The sequence below is a fragment of the Pipistrellus hanaki genome (genome assembly GCF_964339955.1).
Source record: "Pipistrellus hanaki genome assembly, chromosome: 18".
NCBI classification, from domain to species: domain Eukaryota; kingdom Metazoa; phylum Chordata; class Mammalia; order Chiroptera; family Vespertilionidae; genus Pipistrellus; species Pipistrellus hanaki.
Genome location: NC_140520.1, coordinates 12,133,185 through 12,147,582, shown reverse-complemented (window position 1 = coordinate 12,147,582; position 14,398 = coordinate 12,133,185). Strand labels below are relative to the sequence as shown.

Here is a 14,398-nt window from a genome sequence, read left to right as displayed (position 1 = left end):
TTTTAAATTATGGTAGATACTGACAATATTAACAGAATGGCCTCCAAAGAAGTATCTGGTAGTGACCCATTGAATTCTATCTTTACGTGTACCTTATCTCAACAATTAGATTGTATCCTCCTTCCTCTACTTTTTCTCAATATCTGAAGAAGACCTTTATACATGATAATACTCAAGATGCAGAGTGACAGTACTGAGGCCACCTCTGGCCAGTTTGGCTGGGGAAGAAGGGGAGGAATGGAAACACCTCCAAGGATCATTGAACTCTGACTCCATTTGGCAGTTCCCCCCTTTCCTTTCTACTCCATATGAAATGTCCCTCAGTTACTCTAGTACCTTGAACGATGTCATCTTGCCGCTGTAGAGTAGGTCGGGGAGGGCGAGTACACTCTCTCTCAGAAAACCCTTTTTCAGGAGTCCTGGAGGTACCACTCCCTTCACTAAAGGATTGGGGCAGGATCCCAGCATGGACCTGACGTAACTGTTCAAAATCACTGAGGGCAGCACTCACATCCCAATTCTTTCCTGTCAGAACACAAAGCAAAAAATGAATTGGGCACATAGAGTATAGGAAAATTGAGGAAAGACTAAATGATCACTCTCATCATCCTATCAAAACCAACAAGCATATACTCATGCACACTTCAATCATTCTCCTTTCCTTACCCTGCTTTAATTTCTTCATAACACTTGTATCTGAAATATCATAATTTATTTACTTATTGTCTATTTCCTAACTAAACTACATGAGCACAGAAATTGTCTCTCTGTACCGAAAGGGCCCTTAGAGACCCAGTAACCTCATTTTACATATAAAGGATATGACACCTAAAAAAATAGAGTGATTTGCCCAAAGTCACAGCTAGTTTGCACTTGTGCCTAGCAGGAATCAAGCCCAGGTCTAATTCTGTGATTCAGAGAGTTCTTAACCTACATGTCTTCTAAGGTGTCCTTAAGCTGTATGAAATTGTACACCAAGTTATAGGTATGTGCATTTTTCTAAAGAAAGAGCTACTAGCTGTTACCAGGTTATCAAAGGGAATTAACCCACCCAAATTTAAGAATCACTGCCTGCTGAAGACCCTAGAAGACAGAGCTGTCATAATTAATTTTTTCTATAGCTTTTTACAATTAAATTATTCGGTAAATAACATACCGCATAATTAGTCACACTTCCTTCTGTTCCATTCCATTTACTACCACATTCATTCAATTTCTATCACCTAGTCCACTCCAAAGAGTTTAATGAGATTATTCTTTCTAGAGTTCTAATCATTTCAATTTCATAATCAAAATCTTTTACCATTGTCTATGGAATAAGCCTAGGCTCTTTTGTGTGACATTCAAGGCTTTCTATGACCTGGTCTATTTTTCTAGCCTTTTTTCTGTACTTCAATTTCCCTGGCTATGAAAGTGGAGATTATATCATACTGGGTTGTCATGAAGATTAAGTTAATTGAAAGCACTTAAAACAGTGTTTGATATACAGAAAGCATTATTTATGTATTTAATGCTGTACTACTATATTTCTTGTTTTATTGCAAGTATCCAGTTAAGTTTTATTTATCATTTACATCTGTTGAATTATTTCTGTACCATTATAGTCACCATTTGGTCCAATTCCCTCTACTCATTCTATTTCAGTCTTATTGGCCTCTTCACCATTCCTAGAACATGCTGAAGACGATTCTACCTACAGCCTTTCCACTAACTTCGCACTGCTCTTTCATAACATGAGTGCATGTGCACATGGGTATGAGTGTGTGTGTGTGTGTGTGTGTGTGTGTGTGTGTGTGCGCGCGCGCGCGCGCGCGCGTGCAAGAGAGTGAAAGAGAAAGGACATGCAAGCATTAATTTATATTATTATTTTTTTTTAAATATATTTTATTGATTTTGTACAGAGAGGAAGGGAGAGAGATAGAGCGTTAGAAACATCGATGAGAGAGAGCCATCGATCAGCTGCCTCTTGCACACCCCCTACTGGGGATGTGCCCGCAACCAAGGCATATGCCCTTGACCGGAATCGAACCCGGGACCTTTCAGTCCCCAAGCCGACGCTCTATCCATTGAGCCAAACCGGTTTCGGCTAATTTATATTATTGTAATAAAATTGTTAAGAGCCAGACTCTGAAACCAGAATGCCTAGGTTAAGTCCTACTTAATCTCTCTGAACCTCAGTTTTAAAATTGTAATACTGGGAATTTAAATCCTGATCTTCCACTTCCAAACTAAGGCTCTACTCACAGGCAGCTAAGCAAATGTCAAACTGTCACACTTTTCTAAGGGCTGACAATTTAAAAAATTACCCTTGTATACTAACAACTTGCCCCTTCCACCAAAGGCTTATCTATTTGCATCACCATATATTTTCATCATCAAAAAAGCATCTGTTAATAATGATTCCAAACAAAGAATCCCACAATGCATGATTCCAAGCCTTAAAGATCTTAGTAAAATCTAGAACATTCACACTTACATGTATATACAATATAAGTAAATAAAAACAGCAAAATGAAAACATTCAATTAATTCACTCTACATGGAATTACCCACACAAAATTGGAAAGGACAAAAACAAAACAATGGATGATACCAAATATGAAAATCAAGTGATTTATATGTAAAGAAGTCTTAAAGATCTAGAATTATTCTTTTACTGAATATAAAATTCTATGTGCATTACCTGAACATAAATTGGCAGTGGCGAAAGGTACCCTAAAAAAATTCAAGGTGAAAGGAGGAGCTTGCATTTTAAAATATGGTGGGTTATACACAGACTAGATTATTAGAACTTAAATATAAAGCCTACCATACACAAAATGTCCTTCCGATCACCTTAAATGTTTCAAATCATCCTGGTATCACATTTTACTTCCTTCTCATTCTCCCCAATGACCTCTTACCTTCCAGGAGGTCTCGGGCCAGCCCTGGCTCGGCTCCTGTGGAACGAACAAAATCTGACAGGACAGCATCCATGTCCAGGGTCATGTGATCATTAAGTATTTTCAGGCAATGGATGTGGGGAGGTCATAGATCAAAATTCAAGCCTCCACCTGAGGAAGAAATAAACACATAAAGCTCAAATTACACTGGAATGGGATGAGCATAGCCCAATTTCAGCAGCTTCCTAACCAAATGAATTTATTATGAAGAGTAACACAAGTTTCCTACTTCCTCATTAATATTTAAATTTCTTAACTACTATATTAACCACAAAACCATAATACCACTCCGAATAATGCTTTCCCCCCACTTTCTAGAGTATTACATCTCTACCCATCAGTTTGCTTATCCAAGAAAGCAGCAAACTGCCATCCTGAAGAACTTCCCATGTGCACCTAACAGAGCACCTTGTTTATTCCCTTCCTGGCACTTGATATACTCTGAAATAATCTCAATTAGTTGCTATCTAGCCTTCTCCTCTAATATGTAAGTTTCTTGAAAGCAAGGAGCTTATGTGTGCTCTTCACTAATGTGTCCCCAGCATGTATCACCTAGCACTTGGCACAGTGCTTGGCATACAGGCCCTTGGTAAATACTATACACTAAATAGCTTTACAGTTGACCACTCTTCTAATGCCAGCCAAGGAAATGGGAGAAACAAATTGATAGCTAGAACAACTCAAAATAAAACCATAAGTTATTACACAGAGTGGAGATCACAAAGGTTCATAACAGAAGTCAATCTTTGTCTACTAACTCCACCCAGGACAAATGATTGCCAAGTCAGTTCACCTGAAAAAGATCTCTTCTTTCAGACTTGACTTTGGCAGAAACTGTGTCCCTGACTGACAGCCTGGCACCAATCCACATTCCTCTGAAGTTAGTAGTCCCAGCTGAAGCAATAATGGAGTGAAGGACAATCTCTAACTAAATTCTACCCTATCAGACAGGATGTTTACAATAAAGTCATCAGGTACACACCTGCCCTACCACACCTACCAATCTCCTGCCTTTTGGGGAAGGCAAAAGTAGAATTCTCTAAGGTAACAGTGTCTGTCTCTTCAGAAACATATTAGAGATGTTTATCTTCATACTACCCTTGACCCCATGTCATAGCTTGTTTAGTGTTGTGATCAGATCTTGATTTTCTGCATTCCTTAGAAATATTAAGGAAATCATTTGGGGGTTATAAGCCCAGTAGAAGTCACTAACTTGATAACAATGCATTTTTTATATGAGAGAGACAGCAAAATATAAAGTATTCTCTCTTGTGCTGTTCCAGTAGTACAAGAGATCTACGAGTGCTGGGACATGTTTTATTCATATTTATAGCCCCAACATCTAACATACATCTACAATATTGTAGTGGTCAATGCCTGATGAATAAATGATTAAGTGAACCTTCACATTAGCTACCACCAAACTAATCAATTGATGCTTAACTTAGAAGATCAGAAATTCTAGGGTACTTCATATCACTCCTCTATTTCTAAGGGCCTTTCCAGTCTTAAAGTTTTAGAAACTCTCTTTTCTAAAGAGACATCAGCTGTACTGTCACTATTTCCACCATCCTCATATCATATGATTTTGCCTACACCTATATGTATTAGCTGGGTGACTTTTGTTAAATTATGTACAGTATTTTAGTTGCCTCTTTTATATCCTAGACTTGGAGTCAATGACCTCTAAAATCCTTTCCAGATTTAAAAAAAAAAGAACTTTAGTTCACTACAGTCTCATAAACTATAATACTTACATTCTCTTTTGGTCTATGTATTATCAATGCCTAATTTACTTTCATTTCAATATCACAATTGTCAGAAAAGGCTACAAATACATAAAGAACTTTTACCTAAGATGTGTCAAATTCAGAATGTTATAAAATATATTCGTTCCTTATACTCAATACTTAAGAATTAAATTCCTTCACAATTCATAGATGAATGAGTGGCTTTTCCCTCCCCTAATACAGATAAGAATTCCTTCTCTAGGTCCTTTTCAGTCACTGTCTTAGGTCACAGGAGATAGTAGCAGCCCATATAACTGAAATGCATTAATAATCCAAAACCAAGAGCATGCTTGAAAATGAATTTCAATCTTATAAAAATACAAACATACCAAGGAATTTAGTAAAGCCACTTTAATAACCTCCTGAAAGAATGTGGGAAACACACAATAAACAAGTAGGAATCAGCAAAAAAGTGCTCAGTAAAAAAGTTGATTAAGCCACAGGCAGGTAGAGGCAATTTCCCAGCCAGACACAGACTAGGCTTCTGAGTGAGAGAAGCCAGTGAAAACTAACAATGTTAAAGCATCATAGATCTTGACTTGCTAAAAATCTCAAAGCACTAAACCATACTTCTTGGCAGCACATTCTTATATTTGATATCTCCAGGTGGATGCCACGAACTCCACCCTAACCCCACCCAACAGGTGAGGACAGCAGCTTTTGTTACATCACGACCAACACCTGGCTTGAGCTTCTCAAATTACAGATGGGAATATCCAAGGCAATGACTGAGACTCAATCTTTCCCACTGTCTCAGAACACAGGAAGGAAACGAAGCAAACATGAGCCTGGCTTTCAAGCCTTCAAAAGAAACAGAAGAAGCACTCAAATAGCTGTTGACTGAACAGTAATTAGACAAATCTCAAATGGAGTCAAAATCCTCCAATCTTCCAATTGGAAGGGACTTCAGCAATTATTTAATCTACAGTCGGCCCCCATGCAAAAAGCTTTCAATTTTATCTGACAGATCAGTCTCCACCTGAATACAAGCTTTGATGGAGAACTCATCCTTTGCCAGGATGTCCATTTTATTGTTAGACAGCTCTAATTGTTAGGAAATACTTTTCTAAATTTAAATCACCAGCCCTCTTCCACCTATGCCTTTCACTTAATGGTCCTGTTCTCTTCTTCATAACAAAAGAAAAATCTCCCAGGAATGATGAAATTTTCATAGAAAATTATTAGATTAAGCATTTTTTACATGAAAACTTATTGTGGATCAACACTGCAATGTTATAAGCCAGCAAGTGACCTTTATTTTACAAAACCCTCTCTTGTGTAATAGTACTTGCTTTTACCTATATTCATTTGTGAATATTTGTGTTGATCCTATATGAACTCCACATGTGGAATAAATGAAATCGGGTACCTCATTCCAAAATCATTTATGCTATCTTTGCCTTTAATCCCAACTTTTACTTCAGTGCCCTGTTGAACTAATGCCAACAATCCAGAACAAAAGAACAAGTTAAGCCTTAGCCAGTTTGAAGGGTTCGATTCTGGTCAAGGGCACATGCCGGGGTTGGGTTGCAGTCTCAATCCCCAGTAGGGGGTGTGCAGGAGGCAGCCGATCAATGATTCTCTATCATTGTTTCTATTTCTTTCCCTCTCCCTTCCTCTCTGAAATCAATAAAAAAAATATCTCTTTAAAAAAAAACACAAGTTAATACTATGCACTTTCAAAAACAATATCTTAATCATTAATTACAAATCTCCTGCAGCAGGCTTATTATTCCCAGTTTACAAATAAGAGAAATAAGGCTGTACAAGTCAGATGGATTGCTCAAAATCTGAACGCAGATATTTTGAACACATGCTCTCTCTACCACACTGCCTCCCCAGGGACTAGGGCTTTATTTATTCCCAATGATTCTTACCCATTTAATTCATTCACTAACCTATCTTCCATATTTATTTAAGACTTAGATACTAGCTTATATTTTCCTCAGCAATTTCAACAGCCACCTAAACAATCCATCTACATTTCTGCCTCAGAGTTTCATAATCTCATCAGATTTGAAGACCTCCATCTCTATTCCAACAGCTCAATCCTGGATTCTACTATCTCCTGAAACTACTCTACTTTTAAATCTTCAACTCCCAACATCTTACCCCTCATCTCCTTCCAGCTTTTCCTCTTTACTATTAAACCTCCTCTCTCACCCCAAGACATCCACATCTCAGACTAAGACATCCAAATATTTAATCACCCTATTGGTTAGTTGAACAAAAATTCATGGAGTGCCTAATATGTGTTAGGCATTATGATCAGGATTAGGAACACAACAGTGAACTATAAACAATTTCTACCCTCACAAAGCTTCTAGTATGGAAAAGGAAAACCAAAAAATGTCACAATTATAATTTATTAAGGAAATGTTGAGGGCAAAGGTGTTATCTCCATATGGAGTCAGGAAAAGCTTTCCCAAGGAAGTGATAATACATCAAAGAATCGAAGAATAAGTAGAAACTAGAGAGGCAAATTGGGAAAGAGTGTTCCGAGCAGAGGAAAAATATATCAACATTCTGTGACAGGAAGGAACAGAGAGATGAATGCAAAATGAGGATGAAAAGAGGGCCTGGTGGACCTTGTTAAAGACTCAGATTTTATCCTAAAAGTAAGGAGAAGACATTAAAGGGCTGTAAGAAGAGACAGGACATAACTGAACTTGAATTATCAAAAAAAATAACACTACTTGCAATGAGAAAAATAGTTTGGAGGAAACAAAAGTGGATTTAGGGAGAATTGATTTAGAATATTATTATAAAAGAGATTATGGTGAGCTGGACTAGAAATGATAATAGTGAAAACTGGAAAAAAAAAAATGAATAGATTCTATTTTGTCCCTTCTTGCCTACCTGAACATGAACCCAGTGACTGATAACTTATTTTCCTGTAAAAAACCTAGATCCTTATCCTTCTATTTCATCTGCCCAATGTGGACAGATCCCACATTCAACTTCTTTGCTCCTAAATGGGGCTATTGAGCAAGACAAGATCACATAACCTTGCAGAGCAATACAACTACAAATAAATGGTATTCAGTCTCATTTCCTTCAATGAAACACTGCTTGTCTTTTTATTGACTTTGGTACCTCAACCAGACTTCTCAGTACTATGCCATACTTTCACCATTCTCCTTTGGCCTCCTACTTATCACCTCTCTTACTCCTGGCAGATGACCTTGCCTCCAATTTCACAGAAAAAATTACAAAACAGAGCAAGGGAGTTCCTTCAGGTTTCCTCCCCTGACTCTACCTGCTGGCTGCTAGTCTCCTCCTCCCTACAGAACTTCCTAAAATAGACATCCACTGATGCTACTTTCTCATCTTATATTCAGCCCTAAACCTGCCAAAATGGCCTTCTAGTGAAAGAATGGAGGTTCCTCAAAAATTTAATATTGAACTACCACATGATCTAGCAATTTCACTCCTGGATATTTACCTGAAGAAATCCAAAACACTAACTCATAAAGATATATGTACCCTTTTACTTATTGCAGCATTATTTACAATAGCTGAGATATGGAAACAACCTAACTATCTATAAATAGATGAATGGGTATATAAGATGTGGTACATATATACAATGGAATATTATTTGACCATAAAAAAGAATGAAATCTTACCATTTGACACAACATGGATGGGCCTATAGGATATCATGCTAAGTAAAATAAGGCAGACAGAGAAAGAAAAATATCATATGAATGCACTTATATGTGAGGGGGGAAAAAAACAGACAAAGCAGAAACAAAGTGACAGAAAGAGAGAACAAATTGACAGGCGCCAGATGGGAAAGAAGAGATGGGTAAAAAGGGTGAAAAGGATTAAGTACAAATTGCCTGTTATAAAAATAGTCACAGGGATATATAAAATACAGCATAGGGAATATAGTCAATAATATTGTAATAACTATGTATGGTGCCAGAGGGATACTAAACTTATTAGGGAGATCAATCCATAAGATATATAAATGTCTTTTTAATGTCTAAAACTAATATAATATTATGTCAACTATATCTGAAAAATAAATTTCTAAGAATTTTTTAAAAAGAAAGAGAATGGCACTGACATAAATAAGATCAACACACTCTTCCTTGTTGCTTATCTAAAGTGATCTCTTTGTAGCATTTGATACTTACTGACCACTCTTCCTGCCTCTCTGGTTCTGCATCTTGGTCACCTTTATGGGTTCCTCTTCCTGTGCCATCACTACTAGTAAAGGTAGTGCACCCACAATGCTAACCTCAGGCCTTCCATCTTCTTATTTTATATCACTTACATGATAAACTTCATACATGCCCCTGAGCACCCAAATGCTGATGACTCCAAATGTATTTGCAGTCCCAAACACTTTACAACTCACCTGGGAATCCCACATGCACTTGACACTCAGCACATTAAAACCTGAACTCATTCTTTATCTCTGTCCCCAACCCTTTCAAACTATTTTTCTTCTAGTATTGCCTATTCTAGCAAATGGTACCATCACTCCCCACCCCCAAATCACCCAAATCCCAAGCCTGGGAGTCACCCTGAATCCTCTCTTGCCTTATCCTCACTGAAAAATAGTCTTTTACTAAGTTTTACTAATTTTACCTTTAAAATTTCTCAAATCCATTCACTACCTCCCACTTGTTACATCTTTTTTATTCTGTCTCAGGTTTTCATAACCTGGACCCCAGGAAATAGTTCCCATTAGCTATTTCACCCTCTTTCTCTATCCAGCCATTCTTCACAGTGGTTGCTTATGGAGGCTGGTCAATCTAAAATGCAAACATGATAGTATTGTATCTTACTGCTCCAAATTCTTCAATGGATCCCCAAAGACTAAAGTGTAAGATCCCAATTCCTATATATAATAAATAAGGCCCTTCATGACCAGCTGTATCTTACTCTCCAGCCTTATTTACTTCTCATCATTCCCCTTCTTGTACTGGCAGTTCCCCAAGTGCACTGTGTGCTTCAAATTTCAGTTCCTTTGCACACGCTGTTCCCTCTGCCTGGAATGACTCCTGGTCTAGCATGTGAATTCTTATCTCTTCTTTAAGACTAACGAGTATTACTTCATTTGCAAAATCTTCTCTGGCCTCCCAAGTTAAATTGCCCACTTCCTCCTTTGTGCTACACCTTATACTCTACCTCTATCACATTATTTATTACACTGCACAGTGTTGATGTGTATTTACTAGTTTATCTCCCCACTAAACCATGAGCAATTTAATGGCAGGAATCTTGTCTTGTTCATCTGTATCCCTGGCATCCAAGTACCTCATAGGTACTCGATTTTTGTTCAGATGAGCAGAACTGATAGTACCTCACTACACATATACACACACACACACACACACACACACACACACACACACACACAGTATTTGCTGATAATCAAATAGTCAATGTTAAAACAAGCGAATCTAAAACAATGGCTCATCTCAACGACATTTGCTTAAGATTATTATATGATCTCATTTACAATAGATTTCTCTTCCTAAACATTGTTTAGCTAGACTAATATTGAAATCAGTATGCATACTCTAAGTACCCAACTATGTAGTAACAGAGAAAAATGACTCAGAATTAAATAGCGACTGTAGATAATAAAGCTATGTTAAAATGCCTGAGAAACTACTGACCCTACATTCTCTTGTCTACAATACTCCCCCAAAAGTGTTTTCATTCTCCCAGTATACCCACTCTCCTGGTTCCACTGATGCATTACAGCTGTGTCTGAGTCTCCAATTCCTCCCAAAACTCATTGGGAAACCACAACATTCAAGTCTGTGAAAAATTTCAAAGGTCAGAGACTCCTCCATGATCCAGAGGAATCCAGACAGGGAGAAAGAGGAGGGGCAAAAACCTTTAGAAATTTCACACAATTCTTGATTAGGTGGGAGGGAGAGATGAAAGATTATCTTGGCAGATCGTTTTTAGTTAATACAGGTCCTTCCAAGTGAAAGGAACAAAATACAACCTTCTTAGAAAAAAAATAAATATGACCAAATTCCACATTTAAAGAGACCTATGTTATCATTAATTGGACAACTGAGGGATAATAACATGGGCCTAATAGAAAGCAAAGAAGTGAAAAGAAGTAATATATGTTAAAGTTTTAGACATTACTTAATTTAAACTTCCAAACATCTCTAAGAAGTTTGTTTGTACTATTAACTCTACATTATAGATGAAGACACTAAAACTCACAAAGGTTAGATAATCTACCAAGGTTAAAGAGGTAAAATGTGGTAGGACCAAGACTTTCTTTTCTTTTTTTATTTCTTTATTGATTAAGGTATTACATATGTGTCCTTATCCCCCTAATACCTTCCCACCCTCCCCTGTTGTCTGTGTCCATTGGTTAGGCTTATATGCATGCATACAAGTCCTTTGGTTGATCTCTCTCCCCTTTACCCCCGCCCTCCCCTACCTTCCCTCTGAGGTTTGACAGTCTGATCGATGTTTCTCTATTTCTGGATCTGTTTTTGTTCATCAGTTTATATTGTTCATTATATTCCATAAATGAGTGAGATCATGTGCTATTCATCTTTGTCTGGCTAGCTTATTTCACTTAGCATAATGCTCTTCAGTTCCATCCATGCTGTTGCAAATGGTAAGAACTCCTTTTTTCTTACCGCAGCGTAGTATTCCATTGTGTAGATGTACCACAGTTTTTTAATCCACTCATCTGCTGATGGGCACTTAGGCTGTTTCCAAATCTTAGCTATGGTGAATTGTGCCGCTATGAACATAGGGGTGCATATATCCTTTCTGATTGGTGTTCCTAGTTTCTTGGGATATATTCCAAGAAGTGGGATCTCTGCAGACCAGGACTTTCATGAACCCAAACTATCTGACTCCTGAGACCAGACTCTTGCACTGTATTACACTTAGTCCAGGGAGCTGGACTGAGAAAGCACTGGGAGTCCATTCATGTGGAAGTCTACTCTTACTGTTTCAACTCCTTTCAACTCACATTGACAGAATAGGCTCTGGGTTTAGACAGATCTAGGTTCAAATCTCCAATCTAGTACTAAGGCCTGTGCAATCATGGGTAAGTAATTTAGTCATTTTGTGTCTTTGTATCTAAAATGGAGAAAATAGCCCTAGCCACTTTGGCTCAGTGGATAGAGTGTCTGTGGACTGAAGGGTCCTGGGTTTGATTCTGGTCAAGGGCACATGCCCTGGTTGTGGGCTCAGTCCCAGTAGGGGGTGTGCTGGAGGCAGCCAATCGATTGATGTTTCTATCTCTCTCTCCCTCTCCCTTCCTCTCTGAAGGGAGAGGGAGAGAGATGTTTCATCATTGAAACATCTTTGATGTTTCTATCTCTCTCTCCCTCTCCCTTCCTCTCTGAAATCAACAAAAATATATTTTTAAAAAAGAAAAACTAAATAAATAAAATGGGGAAAATATCTGCATTTCAAGCTTCTTGTTAGGATTAAGTGACTTAAGATAGGTAAAGCCTTTGAGGCAGTGCCTAGCACACAGTAAGTCCTCAAAAAATATCAGTTGCCTTCTTGCTATCTAATTCCCTCCCACACACTCTGCTTCACTTCACTGGTGCCCAACCCAGACCCTATATCTTTCCTTCAAACACTCCCTCCACTCCTCTCAAACAAATCTTCCAGTTCTCTAACCATTTCCAAGGCATAGTTTTAACACATACACACCGCACCCAGTCTCTATCATCCCCATTCCAGTGTCTTTCAATTCTCTGAGCCTTCATGAAAAATGTCGTAAAGGGGGTCCCTTAGATGTACCTTCTACCAGAAAGTCCCTCAAAAAGGACTGCCCTTTCCTAGATGTACAGACACAGCTATATTCATTCCCAAATCTCCAGGAACAGCAATTTCACTATATGTTTACTGAAATTCTAATATCTTAATCTACCAGTCCTACTTCCCCACCTTTACCCCTTATTCTCTACTCATTCCAGATTCAAAGATTTTATCTTGTGAAGACCCTTATTCTCATACATGTTATCTATCTTTTGGATTGTTGGAAAGAAATGTTTATATCTCCTCCTACTCACCATACATAATAGTGGGATGCTTCCTACCTCCACTACAGCATATACTCAGGGAATGTCTACTTTCTCCCCTAAATCAAACTTAAGAGAAAAATACTCAATGCAATAATATAATTTACCATTCTCCAAACAATTTTTTAGTTAACCATATGCTATTGTGGATACATATCATCACTATCACTGGTATGTGTCTGTGTCAGAATAAGATTTAACTTTTTTTTTTTTTCAAGAATTTCTAGTTTTTTTAATCAGGCCTACAAATAGCAAGACAAATCTCTTGGAGACAAGTCTCATTAATAGCCAAATGCTAATATAAAGATCTCGAAGAAGTTCACAGAGAACTCCTTATGAACTGGCATTTATCTTTTCAGTGCTACTGATAAAAGGCTCCTTGGATTACAGTTATTTGGGAAATTTAATAATTTGGAAAGGCTTGTACAATGGAAGTTGACCTTAGGGAAAATAAAGGCAGATGGAGTCATAGAGAAAGTCTGTTATTATAATATTGGCACAACAACAGTAACTTGAATAGAAACAGCAATCATGTTAATGTTTATTTTTTTAGATCCAGACCAGTATGTCTATTTGCCACACACAAAGAATTTTTTGTTTTTCCTTTCAGGTAGGGCCAAGGATACTCCAAGGTTTGGTTCTCAATAAATTCAACTTTTAAAAGAATAGCCTGTGAAAACAAAAATTCTACTTGAGCCCTTAAAGATTCTGATTACTAAACTTTTGACATTAGAGAAAAAATAAATACTACAAATCAACAGAGACTAGTCCAGTAGCAAAACACAGTTTTTCTAGAATCAACCTTCAAACATTCAATAACAACCCTCTCTCCCTTTAAAATAACATATTTTTTTACTGACTTCACAGAGGAAGGGAGGGAGGGAGGGAGGGAGGGAGGGAGAGAGAGAGAGAGGGAGAGGAACATCAATGATGAGACAGAATCACCAATCGGCTGCCTCCTGCATGCCCCATACTGGGGATCGAGCCTGCAACCCGGGCATGTGCCCTCAACTGGGATTGAACCTGGGACCCTTCAGTCTGCAGGCTGACGCTCTAAACACTGAGCCAAACCAGCTAGGACTTCTCTCCCTTTTTTTATTCCTAATTATAGGGCATTTCACTGTCAGTTATAGAATTTCCATTCAAGGGGAGAAGTGACAGGAAAAAATTCCAATTAACTCTTTCTCTTCAATGAGGCAGAGGAGGCAGAGATGTGATTTTTGTGAAGATCCTGACTGGCAAAACCGTCACCCTGAAGAGAAAGTCAAAACTAAAATCTAAGATAAGGCAGGTATCCTGCCTGACCAGCAGAGTCTGATTGTGCTGGCAAAGAGCTGGAGAATGGCAACACTCTCTCAGAATGCAATATTCAGAAAGATTCCACCCTGCACTTGCTGTTTCATCTGAGGGTGGTACCATTGAGCTCTCCCTCTGTCAGCTCGCCCAGAAGTAAGATCGTTACAAGATGGTCTGCCACAAAGACACAGAAGCACAAAATGACTATATTGTTACCCTCACGGTACCCCTGCCAAATGCCGCAAAAAGTGCAGCCACACCAGCAACTGTGCTCCAAGAAGGTGGTTAAATAAGGCCCTTCTATCACCTCCTCAGCCCACAGGGCAGC

General features: G+C 38.2%; 1 protein-coding gene and 1 long non-coding RNA gene across 7 annotated transcripts in view; one reads left to right on the top strand and one right to left on the bottom strand.

Annotated features, from left to right (window-relative positions):
* The window catches only part of OTUD7B (OTU deubiquitinase 7B), a 55,761-nt gene that overhangs the window by 22,162 nt on the left and 19,201 nt on the right, over positions 1–14,398 (bottom strand). For 5 of the 6 annotated variants that reach the window (XM_084866631.1, XM_084866629.1, XM_084866633.1 and 2 more), the window contains 2 exons: positions 2,904–3,053; positions 337–525 (listed from right to left, as the gene is read on the bottom strand). In XM_084866631.1, coding sequence (XP_084722757.1) covers positions 337–525; positions 2,904–2,988 — 274 coding nt within the window. In that variant the 5' untranslated portion in view covers positions 2,989–3,053. Of the gene's footprint in view, positions 1–336; positions 526–2,896; positions 3,054–14,398 lie in introns of all 6 variants that reach the window. The other variant, XM_084866634.1, reaches the window with a different exon arrangement.
* LOC311613157 overlaps positions 1–14,398 on the top strand; it is a 55,962-nt gene that overhangs the window by 29,504 nt on the left and 12,060 nt on the right. The gene's annotated exons all lie outside the window — the stretch shown is intronic.